We start from the raw sequence: 25,885 nt of genomic DNA on the forward strand, positions 1-25,885 counted from the left end.
ATTCTGGTCTGCTCACAATTGTATTGGCAGTCCGCAGGAAACCTTGACTTTAATGCTTCCTAGAGGAGGAACCTGCCTTCAGCTTCCACCTGAACCAGCTTATTCTTCCTTCGGTGGGAAAGCATAAAGGGCAAAATTAAGATCCTGATGTAAGAACAAAGGCCACTCGGGTTAGCAGATGCTGACTAAAATGGGCAAGGAAGTGCTTTTCCACATAGGTCAAAGTGTCTTAGCATACCACCAGTAAATTCTGGTGTGCGTGTGCTTGTGCGTGTGTGCAGATTTTTCAATCGCTTCACCTTATTTTTTGAGACAGGGTCTCTCCCTGAACCCTGAGTTCTGTAATTATTTAGACGAATTGGCCAGCAGTCCCAGGGAGTCTCCTGTCTTTGTGCCCCCCCCCCCTTTTAAACGTGTGTACTAGGAGAGGGGGAATCCAAACAACTCAGGTCCTCGCGCTTGCATTACAAACACCTCACCGACTGTGAAATCTTATCACTGAGGAAACCCCGTTTTAAAAGCAATTTTATGCAAGTGCAGCAAAAGCTAGGTTTCCTTTGAACAGAAATACAGGTCCTGATCTCCCCCAACCCCGCAACCCCGCCCCCCCAAGATCCTGACAGGGACAGCAATAGGTCAAGCGTGGTATGGCACAACGAGGGGTCCCTGAGTGTCCACGTAGAACACAAGATGGCTAGGGATTGTACCTGTCCATGCCGAGGAAGACCTGGAAGTTAGGGTGAGGATCTCACTGTGTAGCTGCGTGTGTCGTTCTATAGAGAACTAATCTATTGACTTAGACCGAGTGGGACAGGGGGACAGGCAAACAGAGAAGTAAAGACTTGAGAGGTGGAGGAATAAAGGAAGAGCCATGGAAGTCTACTAAGAATCTCCATGGAGTTAACTTGTTTTTCTAGGCACGCACTGTCACCAGCAGTCTGATGCCGCCACAGGTTAGGTATCCTGCGGCCCCCTAGTCCTTCTGACAGGTCTAGGCCCAGCGCTGGGTCCCCAGCGGGTCACACACCCCGGAGTTCAGACCGCCTGTGAGCCCTCGACCTGGACCCGCAGAGCCATCGAGGGGGTTGAGGTGGTGGTGATGTTGCAGTCTCCCAAGATCCTCAGTCTGGCCTTGAGCTGGGTGGAGGGGCGGGGCGTTGCTCCGACGCGAGCCGCTGGTCCCTGGCAGCGGGCCGCCACGTCAAGGTTTGTTTAATAATCGACAGGGTATTTATGGCCTGGCGGGCGAGCAGCGGCGGAGGAAGCTAGAACAGCTAGCCGGCCAGTGGATGAGGCGCGTCGCCCGCGGCTAAGAGCGCCTCCCCCCTCGGTTTCCCGAACCCTGCCAGGTCCGACCCGAGGGGGAGGATGGACACTCCAGCTGCGTTCTGAGCCTGCGCGGAAGATAACACCTTGCGACCACAGCACCCCACGGTCCCTCCCAGACCATCCCCCCTCGTCCCTGTCGGAGTCAGACACCGCGCGGAAGAGCGCGCGATGGCAGAAAACGTGAGGAAGCTGGCCAAAAGCGAATCTTTTCGAGGACTGCAGGAAAAAGTCAACTACTGGGCGAAGGAATACAACGTGAGTCCCGGTGGGAGACCCCAGGCTCGCTCTGCCTAGTTTCCCCCGCATAGCCTCGGCCCCGGGCTGGCGTCCGGGAGGTCGCTTCGCAAAGCTCTTGAGACCCTAACGGGGATCTCAGACTCCTACCCAGATCAAAGAAGGAAGTCCCCTGTCAATCGGAACTCTTCACCCGGGGTGGGGCGATTCTGGCAGCCTCAGAGCGCTAACCTGTGTTGGGTAACCATGGACGCCGGTGGCCCTAGCAACAGAGGGGCTGAGTCTGGCCGCCAGCCACTCTCATTTTCTCTGCCTGCTTTGGAGTCATTTTATACACTACCCTTCCCATTCCCTGCCTTTCCGGAAGGTTCTCACTTTTCACAACACCCAGGATCGTATCACAGCGAACTTTTCTAAACCTACACCTGGAATTTAGTATAGGAAAAGGGAAAGTTTGTAAAAGTTGCGCCCTTTGTTTGAGTACTGGTCACCATGGCACACAGGAAGGCACCAGAGAGGCTTCCAGGAGGTGTTACCAAGGCTTTTGTAAGAAATTACTGTGTCACCAGCATTCTGCCACACCCAGAAGCACACTCCAAGTTTTATTAATCACACTCCACCCTGGCTCCAACAGCTGCATGCTGAATTTGTCTGACATTCGATGCAAGTGCCTTGAACAGGAGGCTCTGGGCTCCACCCAGAGCATAGAGCAGTCAACAGGGAGAGAAGCGGGCTGAGAAGTCAGGCCTTGGCCTGGGTTCTAGGTCTGAATGTGACTACAACTAGCCAAGTAATGTTTCCCAGCCTTTCTGGGTCTTACCACCTCAATCTGTTCCATGGTTGGGATTTTTACTATTATTATTATGTAATAATAATAATAATTAGAATAATTTGTAACATTACTTTCTAAATATCAGATTTTAAAAAATCTAGGTCGGTTTGTTTTTGAACCTACATCTGAATGTATCCTGTATCTTGTTATGTGTGGTTTGGATTTGGGTCAGTTGCTAAACACATTCCTGTAAACCCCAAAGTGGTTTTATTGGTACCAGGGAATTTTGGCTTAAACCTTAAGATGAATATTCACTGCAGCAAACTCTAGTTAAGCTATGAACATTAAATAATACCCAAAGCAGAATAAAAACCAAGAGGCCCACATGGCCTTCTAGTGTTCCATCCTCAGCAATGAAAGAGTTCCACATCCAGTAGGGCCATCTCTTTCCCCCAAACCACCTAGTTGACTTACTTTCTTCTCCGACTTCAGAACCCTTCCCCAGCATTTCAATACAGCAGCTCTTCAGTGGACTCGATGTCCCTGGCACTCCCTAATGTCATCTATCTACTAGTGGCTATGGGCCTATTTTGTCATGCTTCCCATCGTATTCCTGTCCGCACCACTAGCACAATACCTTCCTGCTGTTAAAGGAGTTGTAAACTCGGCACGTATAATATTCAAAACTGAACTTTATGTACAAGATTAATGGCACAGCAGATAAATGAGGCAGCCATATGTATTGGGGTGTAAACAGTCTCTTCAGTTCATAAGGGGACTTTTTTATTTCCTTTAGGAGTAGAATTACTGAGTAGAATTATTGCTGTGAAAGCAGCTTCTCAAACCTCAAAGGCTTAAACACCCACAAAACAGTTCAGGGCAAGTGTTTATCAAGTCAACAGTTCTGGGGGGTTTATGCCTCCACACCCCTTCCCCTTAGAGATTCCTAATGCTTCCTCTGCGTTTAGCTGGAAGATCTGGAAATCTAGAAACAGGGCTGCTCAAGAGATTTTCTCTGCCAGGCCTGGTGTCTACCACTTCCAAGACCATGAGTTGAACCCAATCACAGAGTTTCCTGGGCCAAACAGATCAATCCCAGCTGTGTGTCCAGAGGAATCTATTCTGATAGTACCCAGCAATTGCTGTCAGATCCTGGTAGCCTTTGGACTACACAGCCTCGTGTCTATCTGCAGTGGGTTCTAGTAACTAGGAAATGTACGGATGTCTTCTATTTTGACATTACAGACAAATTCCTGTGATGAAAATCTAAATTATTGCATTGGACTCATCGAACAAGTTGCCAAAGTGCAGGCACAACTCTTTGGGATCCTCACAGTGACAGCCCAAGAAGGTGAGAGCAGCTTCTGCCTCCCCACCCCTTAAAATCTCTCCTTTTCTGTTTGCTCTTTGTGTGTGTGTGTGTGTGTGTGTGTGTGTGTGTGTGTGTGTGTGTGTGTGTGTGTATTCTGGCTGAGATCCCTCCCCCACCCTGCTGATCTGCCATGTACATTCTCTTAGGAGGACGTAATGAGGGTGTGGAAACAATCAAGGGTCGACTTTTGCCTTTGCTGGAGAATTCTTTCAGTTCTGTAAACATGTTAAAACTTATGGAGGCCAAGGACCCCTCTGCTCAGGTAAGGATGCTCAGGGGTGATGCAGCATAATAAAATTGGAACTTCCAAGATAGGAAAATTAAGCAAAGTGTTCTCACTTAGTCCTGGTACTGGTAACATGCATAGGTCAGTGTCAGTTTTTAGACAGTTGGAACACAGACTGGAAAGACAGTATGTACCATATAAGGTATCTGTCCCATTGTGTTTCCTGTTGCCACAACAAGCTCACCCAGTTTGGATAATTTCCAAATAAGTGTATTTACTTTAGGGATCCTTCAGGGGACAACATTATGTATATGGGAAGAAGTGATCACATGGCAGGACAGGAAGCCAGAACATGGGGAGAGGCCAGGCTTGCTCCTTCATAGTGACTCTCTTGAGAATTAGCCAGGGTCTCATGAGAACTTCTAGTTTCCCATGTTCTAATAGCTTCTCCCATCAGATCCTACCTGTCATCTGGACACACTAAGGTCCAAGCTTCCAATCCATGTACTCTTGAGGGAGTACATGCACTCTTGAGTGTAGTCATATTATATACCATGGCAGCCAGTGATTTTACTTCCAAATGTTTAAATGGTTTTGTATAGATTCCTAATGAAAACAGATGTAGTTAGAATGAGCTGTTCTGAGTGGGAACCAGGAGCTGGGGGTTTCCACTTAGGTGAGAACCAAACTGGACAGAAACCTGCACTCTCTACAGACCCAGGGGAAGTTGTAAACTTTTATATTTCCATATAATTATTGGCCACATGGGGACAATAAGTTTGCCAATTTAATGGTAGGATCCTGATTTTTAAAACTTGGCAGGTATACAAAAACAAAACAGCTTTGCTAAGAGCCTGGCACACGGTAAGAACTCTCTCAACCTAGAGATGTCAGTTGTCATTAGTATTTTTTGAGGACATACACTGATTAGAGTTTTACTTCCTGTGGGTTTTATTCTTGTTTGGAACATGCTTTAGATTTTTTTATTCTGGGAGTAGAGATGATGTAGGATGAGGTTTTAAAGTCTTCACTTAAAGTCAAGTCAGTTTATATACAGTGAAGCCCACAGTAGATGAGTTTTGAACAAGGAACAAACACACAAAACTCATTCCTGCACTGACACGCAAGCCATCACCACCCTCCGAGCCTGCCTTGTACCACCTTGAGAACAGCCACTGAGGCTTCCTGCTATAGAAGTTCACACAAATGGAATCATGCTCTTTTGTGTGTGGCTTCTTTTGCTTAGCACTGTTTTCGTCATCTGTCCATGTCATTTTTCATGTCCATACTATTTTTCTTTTCTTTCCAGGATGCGTATTATAGAGATAAAAACAGAGAAACTGGCTTTCGGGATCCGGACCAAAAGCAATCAGACTCTGACCACTACCAGGACAATCCACAAAACCAGGTTCAAGACGAGTAAGAGGAATGCAAGTTATCTTTTTTTCAAACAGAATTGTTCTAAAATTAGTTACATTTTAAGTTTGGAAAGAGAATAATGCATCATGTAAAGTGTAGGGATTTGCAAATAGTACGTGTGTGTGCGTGCGTGTGTGTGTGTGTGTGTGTGTGTGTAAGGGAGGAGGAGAGGGAGAAGGGGGAGTAGAAGGTGTGTGGGGAACGTAATGACTGAGTTGGGACCTGGGTATCTACACTCTGTGATCCTTGGTTCTTTACCTCCATCTCTGTTGCTCCCTCAACAGCTCATATTTTAAACAAAGACCATTAGATAATAATCTGTTAGTTGTCAGAGAATGTATAGAAGGAGGAGGAAGATGAAGGAGGCTGAAAGATGAAGTGAAGAGGAAAACTGAGGAAAAGGAGTGGAGCAGGGACCCTTGTATCAGTCACTTTTCTAGGTGCTGGGACAGAGGACCTGACAGGAAGTGGTTTAAGGGACACAGGGTCTATTTTGGGGAAATAAATCCCATCCTGGTGGAGAAGGCAAGGTGACTGAATCAGGGAGCGGCTGCTCACATTGCATCCAGTCAAGGGGTGGAGAGTGAAGAATGCTAGGCTCAGCTCTTTTCCCTTTTCGTTCAGTCTGGCAGCTAGGCCAACTTCAATGACCCCAATCTAGATAATCCCTCACCGGCATGCCCAGAGGCTTACGTTCCAGTGGCTTTGTTTTTGTTTTTTAATATGTAGACCATGGCTGGTCTGGAACTCACTGAGATCCATCTATCTCTTCCTCCCAAGAGACAGGATTAAAGGTGTAAAGTCATATGCCACTACACATATGACTTACCTTCTAGATAGGTCGAGACCCACGGTATTTATCGATTATCCTCTTTTAGAGGAGCATTTATATTTTACTGAGACAACTGTAAACTTAATCAAGGTTTGGAATAGCAAGCTATTATATATATACATATATATTGTAAAATAGCTTGTTAATATATAATAACATATATGTATATATAATAAAAGTTAGGCAATGCCAGGCAATAGAAAGAGTCAGATTAAGCTCTGGAATCACTGCAAAGAAATTTCAGGCTTTGGGTCTGAACTTGAGGAAGGTAGGCAATTTAAATGGGACACCATTTGACATGCTTAACTAAAAAACAACAACAAAATTCACCCCACAGCATCCACTTCATTCCTACCATGGACAAGATAGCGAGAACGTCAGAGATGGATAGTTTGTGACTCTGTCTTGTTCTCTGGTGGGATTTCCTTTTTCCCCCCTACATGGGAAAATCTTCCATTTTGCTTGATAATAAAAATAATACAAATTTCCTTCTCAAATACATAGAAATAGAAATGTCAAGGAGAGTGGGGTGGTGGTGACACACGCCTTTAATCCCAGCACTCTGGAGGCAGAGGCAGGAGGATCTCTCTAAGGTGGAGACCAGCCTGGTCTACAAGAGCTAGTTCCAGAACAGGCTCCAAAGTTACACAGGGAAACCCTGTTGCAATCAATGCCCACCCCCCGCAAAAAAATCATGTTAGCTCAGTGTTCAACATTTTGACATACTTTACTCCAGACACTGTGTGTGCTTGTACACACACCTATGCATCTGCCATAGGCAAATGAACACACACACAAGCTGAGTTCCTCTAAAAGATTTTAAAGTGTTTCAGCCCATGTTAGCTAATCCCTCCACTTGCTGCTACTTGGTTAGATGGGCTTATCTCGTTTATCACAGTACTCTTTGTATAAAGTGTCTACTAAATTTCAAGACCCATTTCCCTTCTGAGTTGGTTTGTCTCTAGGATTCTTCCCTGCTCTATTCTTAGACATCCCAAAGGTGAGTCACTTGGGTCTAGCATTGTCCTGTGGTCTTTTCTGGCCTTGGTTCCCTATGGGCACTAGTGTCTTATGCTTGTGGGTTCTGAGTCAGGGCTTGTCCAGTTCAGTTTCCTGACAACTGCTTCAGATAATGATAGCTCTCTGGTTTCTCTAGTTATAAGGTAAAGCTTTGAGAATTTGTTGCATTTTGTTGTCTGCCAGCACAGATAGGGCCAGGATTTCCTACTTTCCTTTTGTGTGTTACATGGGTCTCCCACCACTCTTAAGGGGTGAGAAGGACCAGGAATCTTGGTTGTTTTGACCAGTGTTCTCTTGCTTTGAAGAGCCCATGACCGTGACAACTCATCACTGAAAGCATTTCATTGGGGGCTTGCTTACAGTTTCGGAGGTTTAGTTCATTGTCATCATGGCAGAAAGCACGGCAGCATGCAGGTAGACATGTTGCTGGAGAAGTAGCTGAGAGTGCTATACCCAGATCTGCAGACAGCAGGAAGAAAAAGACACTGGATTTGGCTTGGACTTTTAAAACCAAATAGCCCTTATGGCACATTTTCTCCACCAAAGCTGCACTTACTCCAAAATGCCACACCTCCTAATCCTTCTAAGTAGTGCTACTTCCTGATGACTAAGCATTCAAATATATGAGCCAACGGGGGTCAGTCTTACTCAAATCACTACATTGGTGAATGCACGTTTTTTTTTTTTTTTTTTTTTTTTTTTTCCCCAAGACAGGGTTTCTCTATGTAGCTTTGTAGACCAGCCTGGCCTCAAACTCACAGAGATCTGTCTGCCTCTGCCTCCCCAGAACTGGCATTAAAGGTGTGTGTCACCATTGTGCATCTGCATTTTTTTAAAAAGCTTTTTCTTTGGAAAATGCTTCCAGGACGGAAATTTATAAGAATAATGTCAACAACACCCAACCCACCCTCTCATGTCATGTGTCTCATTTACTTTATCTCCCCTGATTGACCAGTTTTCCTTCCAAGAGGCTTTCATGCTCACACAGAGACAGTTGCTGCCATGCCCCCATTTTGCTTAGTTTCATTTAGTATCTCTTTAACTCTTACTCTGTTGTTATTTGTGGTCTTCCAGATGATGGAGTCTGTGTACCCTGTATCAGAAATTTGCTCAAAGAATCAAGTCACTCTATCACAAAACATTAACATAAAATGTATTTACCTGACTAAAACAGTTCTAGTTCCAGAAAGTATCTCTAGCTCTTATCTAGTCTCTGTGTCATCCAAATGTGTGAAATTAGTACTGTGCTTGCCTGTGTGTAGTTGTTCATGTACGTTTGTGCTGTATGTAAGGAGGGGAAATACTTCATCATCTCTGTCTTCACTTTTTCTCTTGGCCCATTTTCTTTGCTACAGTTGATTTCCTTCTGTTCTCTCTTGATAAAAAAATCCATTTTCCCCACATTTACCTTTAAAATCTATAATAGATTCAAATTTCATCAGAATAAGCTAATTTCCTTTCAACCTGCAAGAGCCATATGAAGTCATTTCTATTCCAGCACTCTTTCAGACTGTAGACGATTTGCTTATTTACTCATTTCATATTTCATCTTTTACAAAGATCTGTGTGGCAGGCACTGACTACTTTAAGTGATGAGGGTAAAGAGGAATAATATAGTTTGTAGTTTATGGTATGGATGTGAGATAAATGTGACTAGCACTCAGTGAAAGAGGAGATGCTGAGCTTGAAGGTATGTCTGTGCCATGTAGAGTGGTGCTGGAAGGTGGAGGTGGGCTCGCATTGTAGGTTGTGACAACTTGCCTGGTTTGTGTGGGGTTGGTAGGAATTCTTCATACTGTTATTTCCCAGTCTGCTTTATTCTGTAGGTGAATATCTGTGTCTGTCAGATTTCCAGTGCTGTGACAAAATACCTGAGATACATAACTCAAAGGGAGAAATGGTTGTTTTGGCTCCCGGTTTCAGAGATCACAGTCTCTGGGCAGCTACGCTTTGGGACTGATAAGGCAGAATATCATGGCAGGGGGTCCACAGTGAAGTAAAATGCCTAACTTCATTCTGTCGGGGCAGCAAAGAAAGAAAGGACAGTGTCTGTGTCCCCTTGAAGGCCATGCTCCTGTGTCTGTATCTTCCAAGCAGGTCCCATGTGCTCCCAATAGCATTTCCAACCAGGTATCAAGCCTACCACACTTGAGCTCTTGGCACATTACAGATTCAAACCATAACAGGATCCCAATGCTATGTTTTTAGTCTATTTTTTTCACCAAAAGACTTGTACTCTTTAGTCTCAGGATAACTGTGATGAAACAGCCTAGATAGAAGGCAATCCACAGATGTGGACTTGTGAATCTGTGATGTCTCCCTGTATCAGGCCAGCTCCGTTGAGAACAACTGGTCTTCATCCAGTGTTGTCCATCTCACCTCCACTCACTAAATTTAAATTCTCTAGTCAGAGGAAGATGATGTGGCTTGATCCAAGTTAAGAGGGTCCTGGATATCAATTTTGACTAAGCCATTTGGAAAATTGTGCTTAGTAAGTGTTAAAAATCAGTGGCACAAAACCATGAGATGGGTGTATAACGACTATTCTGAATGCCATGACCAAATATTTACCAAAAAGCAATGTAAGGGAGGCAGGGTGGTTCAGGCCATATAGTCCACCATGGCAGGAAACCTGTGGTAGCAGGACCAGCTCCTGCCTGTGGCAGCAGGAGGCTGCTTGCTCACATACTGGAGGACTACAGAAGAGAAAAGGGAATATTGATGCTGTGCTGTTCTGGCTTTCATCCTTTTCCTAGTTTCCCCAGAAGTATATGATATTGCTGCCCACATTAGAGAATATCTTTCTCTCTCAGCTAATCCTCAATGGAAGCCCCTACACAGACAAGATCCTAATAGAGTGCCTCACTGATGCCTTAGGTGATTCTGCGTCTATCAAGTTGATTTCAGACTCAACTGTCAGCTGTTGAGATGGTTCAGTAGTTAAACAGTGTTTTCTGTCAAGCCTGATGACCTAAATTTTCTACCTGGAAGGACAGAAAATGACTCTCATAAGTTGTCTTTGACCTCCACACATGCACCATGGCATGCATGAGTACATACACTATAAAAAGAGAATTTTAAAAAGCAACCATCACTAATCCAACTTGAGTCAGCCTGATACCCAAGCATACCACTTTAAACCATAATATCATATCCTGCACCTGTAGCCTCAGGCTGATCTCAAAGGGCAAAATGCATTTAGTTCTAAAAGTTCTCAAAGTCTTATGAGTTCTAGAGTTGTTCACAAGTTCAGAGTCTTCTCTGAGATTCCAGGAACTCCATCAACCCATATAAAATACAAAAGCAAGTTCCATACTTTAAATATACAGTGACACAGTATACATACCCATTCCTTAAAGGTATGAACTGGAGCATAGAAAAGAAAGATCAGAGCAAAGCAAGACAGATCTTGCAATTCAAAACCAAACCCTGGGGCTCCATGTGTAGCTTTGGGGGTTCTTGTGGAATTATCTAGGCTTTAGGGGTAGCCCCCTTTTCCTGGGGTCTTCACTGCAACATAAGCTGCACTTTCAGTTTTGTGCACAGTGCACTCTGTAACTAACCTTGCTACATATCACCTGCTTTCACTTTTTTTTCTGGATCCTTGGTATCTTATCTCCATGGTTCTGTCATTCTTATATCTCACATGTCTACAAAAATCAGTACCACATGCCTAATGCAAAGTTCTTTCACCATCTTGAGAAGTAGCCCAGCACCCTTGGACCATAGTGCAACAAGCTGTGTGACTTCTCAGCTGAACCCAGGAAAGCACTTTCTTACTCAGCTATTTTTCTGCACCTTGAAGCATCCTCCTTTCAAATGAATTTTCATGAACATACTGAGGAACTCTTGTTGGCTGAGATCTTGTCCTCTAGGCAACTTTTGTATGGACCTCATGCAATATTCGAAGTTTCTTTAAGTTTCTCTACCTGTCTGGTCTTCATCTTGAACTGGGTCCAAGTTTCTTCCCCCACTAAACTGCACACTTCTGTTTGCAGCCTTATCCAGGTTCACATGATTCTTTAGTAAACTGCACACTTTCCTGTCTTTGGCCCCATTGCTCACTCTCACTTGTAAATCTGGGAAATGTGGGAAGCAACAGCCACACCATAATCTGGATATTATGCTTCCTGAAATTTCCTCTGCCAAACAAATGATGCACTGTTTTTAAATTCAACCTCAGGGCACGGACAGAAGGCAGCCAGATTCTTTGCCAGAATGACATGAGTGGCTTCTACTCCAATTCCCAATGAAGTTCTGTTGGTCTGAAACCTTGTGAGCTGGTACTGTCCATGCTTCTACAGTTTACACTGTTCATATCTCCATTCTGGTGCTTGGGAACTTCCCAGAGAACCATTAAGCTCTGATTACAGAATTCTAGGGCTTTCTCCAGCCTAAAGCTTCAAACTCTTCCATATTATTCCCACAAATTAGTTGCATGAGCCTTCTGGCCAGGAAGTCACAGCACCGATCCTGCTTTTTAGGACCAGTTTTTGGTGTTAGTTACACTGCTCAATGCTGTGGCTAAAAACCTGATATCTTAGGGTTTCTATTACTGTGATAAAACATCATTACCAAAATCAGCTTGGGGATGAAAAGGGTTTATTTAACCTTACTAGAACATAATCCAGGGAAGTCAGAGCAGGAACTCATGGCAGGTTCCCATAAGATACGGACTGATGCAAAGGCTGTGCAGGAGTGCTGCTTACTGTCTTGTTCCCTGTAGCTTGCTCAGCCTGCTTTCTTTCTATACCACCCAGGGCTTCTGCCTAACGGTGGCACTTCTCTCAGTGAGCTGGGCACTCAGAGAGCAATCAACAATCAAAATGCATCACAGGTTAACCCATAGGCCAATCTGATGGGGGTATTTTCTCAACTGAAGCTCTGTCTTCCCAAATGACTCTGGCTTGTGTCAACCTGACATAAAACTAACCAGCATACCTGACTAGATGAAACTTAGGGGAAGACATTTATATTGGCTCATGGTTTAGGGGGATATAATCCATTACAGAGAGGAAAGAGTGATGGAGGTATTGGAGGCAGCTTGCTCATGTCTTCATGGATCAGGAAGTAGAAGCAGGGGAATGTTGGCTTTCAGTGGCTATCTCTCCCACTCTCCCCATTAGTCAGCCCATGGGATGCTTCTGGCTCCATTAAGGGTCATTCTCCCTCTCTTCCCTTAATCTTCTCTGACATACTTCCAAACATGTATCTTGCCAAGATGTTTCTTAATAGAATCAAGTTGGTAACCATAATTAACCCCAATGGACAAATGACTATTTTTATATTAAAAAAGTACTAGAAAAAGGAATGAAGCCCCACAGTGAAAAGCAGTGAGAATAGGAATTGCTACAGAGTGGAAAACGAAGAGTTTACACAGAAAGGCTACCTGGGGACTGGATGGAAAGGGTAGATGATGTGAGAGGAAGGAGCAGGAGGAACTGTTTCTTTATCCATTACCATCTAATGTTAGTTTTTTTAGGGACTAGCTCTGTAATCTCTCTGCATTTGACTAAGCAAGGGATGTCAGAATGCTTCTGTTTGAGTCCATTGTAATGTCTACAGTAAGGTCTGAGGGCTTAGAATCTGATGTTGGTTATGGTGAATTTATCACTCAGGCCAGGAGTTCCCTAGAAAATCTAGACCTTGAGTTGGAAAGTCTGCCAATTTGGGAGAATCTGGTTTTAGTTACTGATTTCTCTTACAGTCTGGCTGACACTGGAAAGAGTCTTGAAGGAAGCAAGAACAGATCAACCATATCCCTCATGGCTGCAGAGGAGGAGATAAATCAGCTAAAAAAGCAGTAAGAAAAAAAAAACTATAGAATTCCTGCAGCTGCTGCTGAATCACTGAGTTTAGCTCTTCAGTCATTTATTATAATATGAGAATTCACCATGGAGGAGAAAGTGCAGCAGTGTTTTTATGAATATTCAGTCTCTTTTTCTCACTACAAGACTTTCTTTTTGACCACAGGAAATTTCTAAAATGCAGCATAGTGTTCAGGAACCTAAAAACCTTCTCATCATTCTACGGCACTTACTGTTACCACTTGCTCTTTCTCCCAATTAATATACTGAAATATCAAAGAACAGATTGAAGTCTGTATGGTTTTGGACTCTACCTTTTCATTTTATATTCTTTTTTTTTTAAGTCACCGAGAAAAAAGTAATGCAGAAGTTAGTTTCAAATAGGTTCATCATCTTAAATTGTCTTAGAATTTCCTTCATGTTGAGAACTTAGACATTAACTTTTAATTGAGGATGCAACATTGGGATAAACTTTTGTTAAATCTTAATTTAGACTTCTCATTAGTTCCTAATGATTGTTTCTAGAGGGAAACAGTGAGCGCAGATCCTTTATCTTCATTTTGAAGCCCACCTCGTTCCTCCAAAGGGGCAAGTGGGAAGTACATCTTATATGTACACACATGCACACACCAAGACACATATCCCTTGAGTACTTTTCACATATATTTTTTAGCTTAATTTAGTTTCCATATATGTTCTAGTGTTAATTTCTTCTAGAACACTCCTAAGGCTTCTTGAGATGCTGTTATGTTTTCCACTTCTTTTTCCCCCTGCCTCATTTTGATCTTTTACTTCCTGATTGGTACACCACCTTGAATTCGTGGGTGATATTACCCAGTTGTCTTCTGCTGTTTCTAGAGCACCTTTAAATCCTTCAGTGCTTCTGGCTTTCAGCACATCCTAATCAGCCCTTCTTCTTTTCTTTCCTCTTCCACTGTTGTCATCTCATCACCACATGTTCTCGGGATTTTTGCTTCTGTTTTATAATGGTCACATCTCTTTGGATCTCAATGAAGATGTCAAATTTGTTTCTAACATTTTTATTTTAGTGCTGCACTATATTTAGAGGTCCATACCTACAGCTAGCCCTTACAGTCTTCCTTTATACTCTGTCTGTTTAAGAAATGAGCTAAGGAGGGTAGGGGGTTATACCAGTGTCAGATTACGTTTTGAAGGTGAAATGCTTTAGGAATTTTGTGCAGTGAAGTGAGTCCTATTGTGAAATACTCTACTGCTCCCAGGGGATCCACATAAATATAGCCTTTCTTCAGGAAGCTTCCCACCTTGCCATCTGTAGAAGTGGGTTAAGTCTGTATCTCTGTGGTTTTGTTCTTTACTTATTGTAGGTTTTCACATATATTTCCCTGGGAATTTCCCTATGCAATGATGGTATGCTGGGTGGTACCAACTGTTTCCTTCCTTCCTTTCTTCTTTTCCATTCACCTTTCTTCTTTTCTAATTCCCTTGCTACCTCTTAAAAAAAACTATTTCATTTTTTTCCATCTTACTTCCTTTCTTTCTGATTTCCATTTCAATGTCTTTGTTGTTAGGCTTAAATCTCTTCAAGCCCAGGAAGATGCCCGCCATAAGAACTCAGAGAATCGTCGCACTGAGTCTTCAAAATCTGAACGTCGGGGAATTTCAGGCAAACGGACCGGAGATGCACGGAGCGCAGAGACACGGGGCTCAGACACGCGGAACACAGAGACGACATCCGAGTATGAGAAACATCTCCAAAATCTGAAGGATGAGATATCTGGCTTGTCTGCTGAAAAATCCGGTCTCCAGGGAAGGTCTGACAAACTCTAATGGATTCTTTCATTTACCTTTTTTTTTTCTTTTCCTTCCTTAGTAGCTAAAGCCTGGATTGTAGGGAGAGGATGACAGAGTGAAATCAAAATCCCACTGGGAAGCTTTAGTGTGTAAAAGTGTTGTTTTCTTCAACTGCACCCTTCTATCCAGGAAAAATGGCTGACAGCCTATGAAGGAGATGCTTGGTCTTGAAACCAGGCTTGCACGAGCTGGCTCTTCAGTGGATAGTACATGCTGGAAGAATGCTCCATATGCTAAGGATCTTACCTCAGAAGCCCAGGAGTCCTGTGTCCAGTGACGGGAGATGGTGGTTCATTTTACAACACTACATTTCCCCCTCTTGAGTCACAGTCCCGCTTTGTAACCAAGACTGGCCTGCAGTTCACTATATAGTCAGGATTGGCATGAGTTTTGCAATCCTCCTGCCTCAACATCTTGAATGGTGGAACTCTAGTGTGAACTACCACACCAGGCTGGAAGTTCCTCTTTTCTCTCTCACTCTGTTGACGGGCCATCTATAGGCTGTTTTCATGAAATCCCTCCATTCAACATGATAGGACAGATAGTATTAAGTAAGGACAAAGCAGCTATGTCTCCGACATTGCATTTACTTACTTGCTCCAGTCCCCCCCCCTCCCCGGCATCTCCTATTGAGGTTATTGCTGGGCTCCCAACTATCCCTGTTTGCCTAGATGTTTCCTGAATCCTTCATTTGTGGAGGATCTCCTCTTTGCTGTACCTATATTGATTGGCACTGAACAGCCAATGGCCGTGGTGGAAATATTTGCCCCATGGCAATTGGCAACACCAGGAAGGAAGGTGGCAGTCTAGACTCATAGAATCTTCTGACTGTATGACTGCTTTGTTGGGCTACTTGCATAGTTCCTTCTGAAGACTTCTCTTTGGGGCCTTATTGCCTTGGGACTGACTGGTTTGATATCTAATAGTTTAGTTTGCTCTTGATAGCAATCCAGTTTCAATCACAAGGCCCTGGGAAGCGCTTGAATGCCGTGTTAGTACTTCAAGATCAGTTTAAGAAACCCTAGCATTCGACTTGTATGTTAACTCTGGCCTTCGTTTGGCTGGTGTTACCTACAGATGGTTCCCAAGAGCTTCCAGTTTCCCCTCTGTGAAGTGGCCAGCAGTCAAAGCTGGAGACACAGAGTGACTGAAACTATAAAATTAGGTGCTTTGTGAATTCGAATTCACTAGATAAATATGAGGTATTTTTTCTCATTTCTGGGGGCCTTTGGAGACAAAAGGCCTTTGGATGACCCCCTAGGTAATCCCCACAGACCCTCTCCCCACCCACATGTGAGAGGCAGTATAGTGCTAGTGTGTCATTTGTGAAGTGTGTGGGGAGAAGACTAGGAGCTCAGGAAGTACAGGAACAAGGGAAGAGGGAATCACAGTCTTGCCCAGCTGATTCTTGTTTACCAACAGGTCAGCCGGGAGCCGGTCTCCTAGCCCTACCTGCCGTAGCAGCAGCCACAGCCGCAGCCGCAGCCACAGCGGCAGCCACAGCGGCAGCCACAGCGGCAGCCACAGCGGCAGCCACAGCGGCAGCCACACCCACAGCCGCCAGCCACAGCCACAGCCGCAGCCACAGCCACAGCCGCAGCCACAGCCGCAGCAGGTCCAACAGCCCCTGTACCACAGTGGCCAAGGTCAGAAGCCCATCCCCAAACCGGTCCAAAATGTCCAGCGTGGCTCGCAAAGCTGCTCTCCTGTCCCGATTCAGCGACGCCTATTCCCAGGCCCGCCTGGACGCCCAGTGCTTGCTGCGGCGTTGCATCGACAGGGCAGAGACGGTGCAGCGGATCATTTACATCGCCACAGTGGTAAATGCAACAGATGCAGCTGGACTTCGGGTCCTTGGGGCAGTGGGAGATTGATTGCAAAGTGAATGGTGCAACCATAAAAGGCTGGTGCTTCCTGAGTCACCAGGGAGAGGGGGATTCCAGACTCCCTATCTGTCCTCTGCCTCCCTTCCTTCTCATGGTTTTATTATATATACTCAGAAGCTATTTGTTGTTTCATGACTGCGAATTATCATATCTACTAACATTTATGTTGACCAGACATTTATTGCAGTGTCCATCACTCAACACAGGACTATCTCAAATAGGACTATGCTAAATTGACTGATAGTGTACCTTTTGCAGTATGTGACTACATGAGCAAGCACACAGTAGGGCTTTTATTCTAAATGATTATTACTTATTTGTCTTCTCCCAGCCTTAGAAAACTAGAAGATGAGTTCACTCACTCTTCTGCCTAAGTTATTTATGAGTTACTAAAGCTGCTATTTGAGTACTGCAAATAAAAATGGTATATAAATATAACCCTTGGTTTCCAAAGTGAAAATACTTGTCCTATGAGTAGATGCCACCTTGAGTTCCATTACAAGAATAAACATGAAGAAACGATTCAAAACATCATGCTAGTGTGAGTGCAGACATATCAGAAATCCTGGATTTGTTTATGTCAAAGGTCAGCAGACTATGTATATGGGCCACATCGGGCTTGTTTCTAAAACACTGCCCAGGAGCTAGCAATGAAGAATGGCTTTATACTTTTAAAGGGGTGTGATAAAAGAAAATAACCAATGATGGAAATGGTAGCTAGTGAAGCCTAAAGCATTTAACTTACCAAGCTCTAGTTCATGTCACTAAGAGTGATTTGGTTAAAGCTGCTTTGTGATTTGGTTAAAGCTCGAGAAATGAAGTTTTAGGAGTGTTACCACATAACAAGTATGGGATAAAGGCTTGTTGAGTTTGTAATAGAAATCTGGAACAGATTGTTTTCTCTTAACGTGTTGACCAGTACCATGGCTGGTCTTATATCCTTGTACTTATATCCTTAGGTCTGCTTTTGGCACCCAGAGTTACCAATACAATGTTCACTTATCTTAAAATTATCACTTGTCTTAAAATTAGCGTGTTATCATGTATATTTCTACAAATGTTTTTACATTGACAGTCATATTATCTCACAGGTCAAAACCATGTTTGGTCAACCATGTTATATGAACACTGGTTTGGTGTTGCACTCTGAATCCTTCCTAATTCCTTTCTTTGAGCCTTTCCATCTCCTGTCCTCATCAGATAAACTTGCTGTGTTTTCATGTACAGGAGGCATTTCACGTAGCTAAAATGTCGTTCAGGCATTTCAAGATCCGGGTGAGGAAGATGCTGACACCATCGAATATGGGGACAAATGACTTTGAGAACGCAGTCATGGACTACATCGTTTGTCATCTTGATCTATATGACGCTCAAGGCAGTGTTAATGTAAGTGTTGGGTCTCTTTTGAGGACTAGCATGTGACTGGTGATGACATATAGAGTACTGATAACTTAGGAATCCACCTGTTGTTGGTTTTATGGCTGTGTGGTGGAAGAAAACAACAACATTCAATTTACTCTGCACCACTAGTCTTTATTAGCTGCTTTTCTTTTTGTATGTCTGAAATGGTGTGTGTATGTGTGTGTGCGCACACGTGCGTGCTGCATGTGTCTGTGAGTGTGTGCACACATCTGTGGAGGCCAGAAGTTGACACTGGGTATATCCCTTGATCACTCTCTGATTACTAAGGCAAGGTGTTGGGCTTGCCAATTTGGGTACGTTAGCTAGCCAGGTTGGCCAGGGAACCTCCAGTCTCTGTCTCTTCAGGGCTAAGACAGTCACCCTGAATTTATGTGGGTGTGGGATTTGAACACAGGTCCTCATACTTGTGGTAAACGCTTTACACACTGAGCCATCTCCTTAGTTTCTTACCCAGATGTCCTGTGGGGAAATGTTCTGAGTTTTCTACTCACATCCTTTAGGTGGGTCTTTGAGATTGGGAGTTGAAATATTTTGGTTCTTAAGAGCAAGAACACTGGGAAATGAATATGGATTTGACCTTGACTTTGCTATGTGACTACTGTGTTGTCTTCCATTTAAACTCTCAGTAGTCTGGTTTCCTAATCTCTGAAAGAGGGCGCCAGAGATCATTATCCCACAGAGTTTACTGGGAGGGTCAAGGAAAGGAGGCAGGCCACTTGTCTAGCACAAGACTTGGTGCATAGTAGACACTTAATAAAGGCAAGCTATTTTACTCATTCTATAGTATAACATGGTGAGGTGATATATTATTTATGAATTAATGAAGATTGCCTGAAGGATCAGAATGCAAAACTAGCCACACTAATTAGTTATAGAAGCTGGGCAGTGATGGCACACACCTTTAATCCAAGGACTCAGAAGGCAGAGGCAGATGGATCTCTTTGAGTTCAAGGTCACCCAGGGCTACATTAGAGTGAATCAGTCTAGAAGAGAAACAGCTTATGTCCTTAATCCCAGCAGTAGAGAGTATATAAGGAGCTCAATGTAGTCTCACAGAAGTCTAGGATTCTGAGGCTTGGTGGAGAGCAGTGGCATCTGGAGACATAATCTGAGGTTCAGTGGATGGCTCCTTTGGTCTGAGAACTGTCTAGTGGCTGGATGCTTTGATTCTCTCATCTTCAGCTTGAACCCCAATATCTGTCTCTGGCTTTATATTATTCATGCTACAGCAGGGGACTAGCCAGAGTCTTTGGCTGGCATCTCATACATTTATTCACAGAAGGAAAATCATGAGGGAAGATGGCTCAGTTGGTAAAGTGCTTGTCGTGGAAGCATGAATACCTGAGACACACATAAAATCTGGGTGAGGTGGCACACATCTGTCATGCCAGCATGAGGAGTCAGAGACAGGCAGATCTCTGGGACTCATTGGCTGGCCCGACAGCCTACCTAAATCAGTGCACTCCAGGTTCAGCAAGAGACCCTGTCTCAAAAAAAAAAAAAAAGATTGAGAGCAATAGAGGAAGACATCCATCATTAACCTGTGGACTCTACATGTGTGCACACGTTCATATGAACCCTGACGTCCCCCCACCCATGAACTAATAAACACCATGGGCCTCTTTAGATTTTAAGAGGGATTTTTCTTGCTTGCTTCTGGTATGTTTTCTTCTTCCCCAGGATCCTCTCCTCATAGTACACCCACACCCTTTTCTGAATTAACTTATTGTCATTCATGTGTCCATTCCCATTCAGTCACAATGGTGTTGGGAGTCCTCTGGATGTCAGAACTTCTTGTCACAAATTGGCAGCCAACTGATGCTATCATTTGCTTTTCAGGATGTCATCCGTGCCATGAACGTCAACCCCAAGATCTCATTCCCTCCTGAAGTTGACTTCTGTGTCCTTAGTGACTTCATCCAGGAGATATGCTGCATTGCTTTTGCAATGCAGTCCTTAAATCCACCGCTTGACATCGCGTTTGGGGCCGATGGAGAAGTCTTTAATGACTGCAAGTAAGAGACACAGGAGCAGCTGCTAAAAGATGCTCGCTCTCTGCTCCCTGGGAGGATGAAGGGGATAGAACCCTGGGTAGAGAAATCAGTAGCTACTCCTATGCCATGAGTTTCTCTGTACCACTGTCTGTTCCTGCTAGTGGGCTCATTCTTCACTGAATGTATTAGCTTTGGGGAGACCTAAGGAGTTGCCTGGAGCCTTTGGTAGTAAAAAAATGCATTCTGTGAATACAAGCACAGTTAAAATTTTATTTTTATTAGTTTTATTATGTGTGGTATAGACATGTGTGTGCACATGTGTGCAGATGGATGCTCCTGTGGAGGTCAAAGGTTGACTTTCAGAGACACCGATTCTTAACTGCATAATTTAGACCAGGTCTCTCAGAGTGTGGTGTGTGCACCACCAACCTCATTTGTTAGGGATGCACACAGCTGCACCACAATGTGTCTGTTTTCTGCTGTGGTTCCAGCATGGGGCTTGGGAGGCTGCAGATCATAAACAGCAAGCACATTCCATGCATACTGAAGTGCTGGACTCTTGTCGAGAACCATTAGATGTTACCAAATTTCACATGGTGAATAGTCCTCTAATAAACCACATGAAGTTGAAATAACCTGGAACATTCATTGAGATTTGGCAAGACCTTAGCTATAGCTGGAGATGACCAAGCTAGTGGTTAAGAAGGCCAGTTCTGGCCTCAAGCTGCCTAGATTTGATTCCTGGCTCTACCTATCCACCATGTGATCTTGAGTGTATTGTGTTATATATGTGCTATTGGTATATATATTTTTTCTGTTCTTAAGTTTTCTTCTCTTTCTAGGGGTGGGGGCTAGCTAAGCTATATCAGATGGAGCAGTGAGGGTGATGCCAGGCGTGTAGTGAGTGCTCAGGAATATGACTCTGGGTCTTCCTCTTAGTCATAGGTCAGGATAGGTAGCTGTCCAGCATTCCTGCAAGCTTATTGATGGAGGGAGACCACACATCTTTCTCTCACCACAGGAATGAGCTTTCTGGTTGGGGTGATACATGCTCTTGATCTTTCCTAGTGTCTTTTAGGTCATTGTTCCCAACAAATATCCACTCCAGAATGGATGCTTGAACATTGCCCTGCAGTTGGGTCTTTTTCCTATACAGAGATTCTTACCATCTTCCATCTTTATTTCTTTCTTCTTTGGAATATGGCTATCATCACTCAGATGGTCACCCACTTTGGTTTGTGGACAACTGTTGGGTGTCTCTGTCACATGTTTTTAACCAGAGATAACATACTTGTGTGCCTGGATGGCTGGCCACTTGAAATTAGAGTTCCTAACTGTGATTGAATGTGATTCTATTGTCTCTCTCTGTCTAGAGGTCCCTGTCTGTTGAGTCAACCAGCCAGGGGTTTAAAATAACCAGGGAGAAAGTCTGAATATGTTTTTTCTTTGTCACCCTCTAAACAGTACATAATAATAATTGTCAATATCTTATTTACACTCTATTAGGTATTTCTAAGTAATCCAGATGTGACTTAAAGTATGCAGGAAAAGGTCCACAGATTATATAAAAATGTAACAACATTTTCTATCTATCTATCTTCTATCATCTGTCTATCATGTATTTATTTATAGTCAGTCTTACTACATAGCTAGCTACATACATACTTTACATTCTGGAGGCAGAGGCAGGTGGATCTCTGTGAGTTCAAGACCAGCATGGTCTACAAGAGATAGTTCCAGGACAGCCTCCAAAACAATACATAGAAACCTTGTGTCAACAAAACAAAACAAAACAAAACAAAAATACCCCAGCAGCAGCAACAACAAAAAGACTGACTTTAAACTCAATCCTGCCTCAGCCTCTAAGTTTGCTGAGCATTTTCTAGGCTTGCAACTCTTATAATTCTGAGAAGACTAGAGGTGGGATGAAGTTTGCTGACATGTTCTTAGCAAGTCTGTGCCAGAGCCACCTGTTTCTGGTTTCTGTTCTGAGAGTACATGTCCATCTCCTTAACCATAGAATGAGGATCTGAGCCCTGTTTAGATCGAAGCCTAGTCAAGAATGAACTTTTCAGTTGGGTTCAGTTAAGCTACAATACACTTAGCTTCCAGCTGGTGGCCATACCCCAGTGGGAGAGTGCATACTTAGAATGCACAAAGTTCTTGGTTTGATCACTACTATGGAAAAGCAGTTTCTTACTATCTTTGTTCTCTTATGCATTCCCACAGGTACCACCGCAGCTATGACTCGGATTTCACTGCTCCCCTGGTCTTTTATCACGTGTGGCCTGCTCTCATGGAGAATGACTGTGTCATTATGAAGGGAGAAGCTGTCACCAGGAGAGGGGCTTTTGTACGGTGGCCTTGCATAGTGACAATTCATCCCCTGTGTTTGATTCACAAGTTCGAGAACATTTATAAACCCAAAGATTCTATAAAAAGAAGTTGATAGAGTTGTTTGATAAGATTTCATACAAAGGAGAAGGAAAACCAGCTGTCTGTTTTTTGGACTGTCCCATAATTCCCTGACAGCGATTTTATTGCTGCTCTTCTGTCTAAAGATGGAGTTATCCACATCTCATTTATTTTTTTAAGTCTTGGAGATATTTTGACATTCCTAATTCTCCATTTGGGGAAACTGTGCATGTATCCCATTTTCTCTCCTTGGTATGATGTATAGATAAGGATGGTAGAAAATGGGGCAGAGGATGGGGAGAAAGGAGCCTCTTGGCTTTGGAAGGGGACTTCCTATAGCTCTTGGTTATAGATGGTTTGAACATCTTAAAAAATTGCCTAGCCTTCCAAATGGAGTGTGTGTGTGTGTGTGTGTGTGTGAGAGAGAGAGAGAGAGAGAGAGAGAGAGAGAGAGAGAGAGAGAGAGAGAGAGAGAGGAGAGAGGAGAGGCACTTTGAGGCTGCACATAGTAGGGGAACTATAGCTTCCCCTACTAGGGGAACAGAGAAGTTTATTTAAAAAAAAACTTAGAATATTGGTGTTTGTTTTACAAGTTAAAAATCCCATTATAGTGAAAACTATCTCCACAAAAACGTTTTGTGTTTCAAAAGCTGAGCTTATCAAAATTGGATTTTGTCTACCTGACGACACATGTGCTCTCCAATGAGTATTTTCATAAAACAGGATTCTTACCCTTAGCACTCTTTGTTAGAAAATTTTAACTACTGGAGTGCAGTTTGGAAGGGAGGGAGGCGACTTGGCCACAGTTTTATTGCTCATGTCAAGTAGCTATTGTCTCTGGATCTTTCTCTCAGAGGCACACTTGGACTTGCTCTTTTTTGTCAACACAATTAAAACAGCACACCTACCATGAATTTGGTGCATAATTTTCTTCATATGGACTCAGTAGCTGTCCAATAGAGGCCTTTCATGGTGTTCAGTGAGACTTGTTTATTCTGTAGAATGTATGGCATCAGTGCTCATTTACATGGCAGATACTTAAAGTGAACAACCAGCCATGAATCGCAAATGGGATGTCTAACAGTTGACCCATGAAAATACTTCCCCAAACACCAGAAAGCGCATTCCCTCAAGTTCATTGTGATGGGATTCTGCTGGAGAAGTTCTTGCCAAACACTGTGATGCAGGAAATAACAGGAGTGTTGCTCACACTGGTGTCAAGGGGACGTGCCGTCCTGTTGGTAAAGTTGGTGGTAAACTGTATCTACTTTCACAAACTCACGACTCTTTCTCTGCCTCTTTTTCTTAGTGGAGTTCTGTGCGACCTGTAACACGATGCCGCAGCAGGAGTTTAAGTCCCATCTGCCCTCGTAGCCGCATTGGAATAAGCACGGTACATTCCTGTCTAATCATTTGTGCAGGAAACCTAATACATTGATGCTTTCCTGTGAAAGCAGTGATTTCAGGTAGAAAGAGAAACTAAGCCCCTAAGTGATTCTTTTTGTAGTTGTTTTTCTCATCACCATAGCTAAGAAATTTAGCATTCTAGAAAGAAATGGAAGTGCTTCCCTTTTTAACTTTCCTGCTTTGGTCTTTCAAGGAATAAAAGACTTATTTAAAAGTTTTATTCTTTTTACCCTTGAACAGGCTGTTAGAGAACAGACAGCTGGACATGGGACATTTGAGTCATAGATCTGAACACAGGTCCCTGGTTTTTATAGAAATTAGTACATGAATTTGGAGGATTTACTTAATCTAGATTGAAATATTTTCTAAAGGGCAGCTAAAGTATCAATTTGTCCCCAAATTCAAAGTAGAATAGATTAAATTAGTTTCTTTGTTTATTAATCCTTGGAAAGATTACTAATCTATTTAAATTAAAAATAACATAAAACATTTCTGAAAACTCTATTTGCTTCCCTAAAAATATCACAATGACTCATCACTGTTAGTTTACTCACCAAGTAGCATTTAGTTAACACCTGTCGACTGTGGGGCTGGACCAACATAGACAGGCTACCAGATCTACCACTCCTTCAGGTGGAGATTCTATATTTATTTGAGCTTGTTCTCAAGGACAGAGCAGTGAAGGAGAATTATGGGTAGCAATATCTCACATCTCCCAACTGCCTCTGGCAATGTGGTGGCAGAGCTACCTCTGCAGAACCACAGAACAGCCCAGTAATAACTCAGACCCAACATCATGGCTGAGTATTCCTCCAATAGGTTCCTTCTTAAACAACTCAAAGGCCAGCTCTGTGTGGGGAGGCAAAAAAACAGCCAAATGCAGTCTTCTCCATGAATGGGTCACCATATGGGACGGTCATTGTAATTTGAACAACTTAGCTGGATGATCATGATGCAGATCAAGTTGAGAGGTCCATGGTTGATGTGGTGTGATATAGTCTATACTATAAAAACCTGGAGGTGGTGAGCAAACAGCATGGAAGCCACAGATGAGGAAAACCACATAAGAAGTGCAAGGGAAGTGAAGACCCACAATGGACACAGTCCTTTTGCTCTTGGAGATTTTATAAAACTTAATTACATAAATGAATAAGTATGTTCAGGAGGTCAAAAAGAGGACCATGCATTTAGTGACCTGATAAATAAAAAGGGAACCTTGGGAGCATCATGATGGGATGCCTCCCTGTCCCAAGAAGAAATGGTGTGTCACAGGGGAGAGCAGTTGAGACTAATATAGTAGATAGTTCTCCAGCCATGGGGCCTTGAACTCTGGATTCTCAATAGAGGTTTTATTCAAGGGGAGTGTCCCCTGCACTGAGTCCTGAGACATGTCTGAACTCCCTTCTCTATCATTCTACCCCCAGAGAGAGCAACATAAATTCCAGTGTAGATGAGGACATAAAATATATTCTCAAAGATGAAACTGAGCCAACTTCCCTTTTCTGCCTATCTCTCTCTCCCTTCAACAAGGGTAGGAACCTCCAAGATGAAACATAATTACTTTGGTTGGTCTGTCTTTGGGGTATGATTAAGGTCATGACTCCCACAGAACAGATTCCAGTTTGGACAGTATCTATCTACCTAACACGTTTGAGAGTTCACAAGAGGACATGGGTGTGTACCTGGTGTCAGATGTGAAGTCACAGTGTGGTAGTTTCTGCTTAGGGAAGGTAATGGTAAGATTTGAAAAGCATTCTTTTGTGGGTGCTCAGACTTTGCTTAGTAGGGCAGGGTTTGGACACATGAGAACTTTTATAAAGAGATTTGAACTTGTGGCATAATTTTAACTCTTACTATGTTAAAAAGTTTCTCTTCCACTAAGCCATTAAATCTGTCATGATTTTAGCTCTTACTAAT

The 25,885-nt window shown here is 43.3% G+C and overlaps 1 protein-coding gene across 1 annotated transcript in view; it reads left to right on the plus strand.

Moving 5' to 3' along the window:
• Positions 1–1,159: 1,159 nt before the first annotated feature.
• The window catches only part of Spata18 (spermatogenesis associated 18), a 30,009-nt gene continuing 5,283 nt past the window's right edge, over positions 1,160–25,885 (plus strand). The window contains exons 1-12 of the mRNA XM_027390886.2: positions 1,160–1,584; positions 3,581–3,686; positions 3,854–3,969; positions 5,243–5,352; positions 12,912–13,007; positions 14,562–14,804; positions 16,267–16,346; positions 16,483–16,664; positions 17,958–18,116; positions 19,992–20,167; positions 22,376–22,499; positions 23,871–23,954. Coding sequence (XP_027246687.1) covers positions 1,498–1,584; positions 3,581–3,686; positions 3,854–3,969; positions 5,243–5,352; positions 12,912–13,007; positions 14,562–14,804; positions 16,267–16,346; positions 16,483–16,664; positions 17,958–18,116; positions 19,992–20,167; positions 22,376–22,499; positions 23,871–23,954 — 1,563 coding nt within the window. The 5' untranslated portion in view covers positions 1,160–1,497. The remainder of the gene's footprint in view (positions 1,585–3,580; positions 3,687–3,853; positions 3,970–5,242; positions 5,353–12,911; positions 13,008–14,561; positions 14,805–16,266; positions 16,347–16,482; positions 16,665–17,957; positions 18,117–19,991; positions 20,168–22,375; positions 22,500–23,870; positions 23,955–25,885) is intronic.

This window comes from Cricetulus griseus (genome assembly GCF_003668045.3).
Source record: "Cricetulus griseus strain 17A/GY chromosome 1 unlocalized genomic scaffold, alternate assembly CriGri-PICRH-1.0 chr1_1, whole genome shotgun sequence".
Classification (NCBI taxonomy): Eukaryota; Metazoa; Chordata; class Mammalia; order Rodentia; family Cricetidae; genus Cricetulus; species Cricetulus griseus.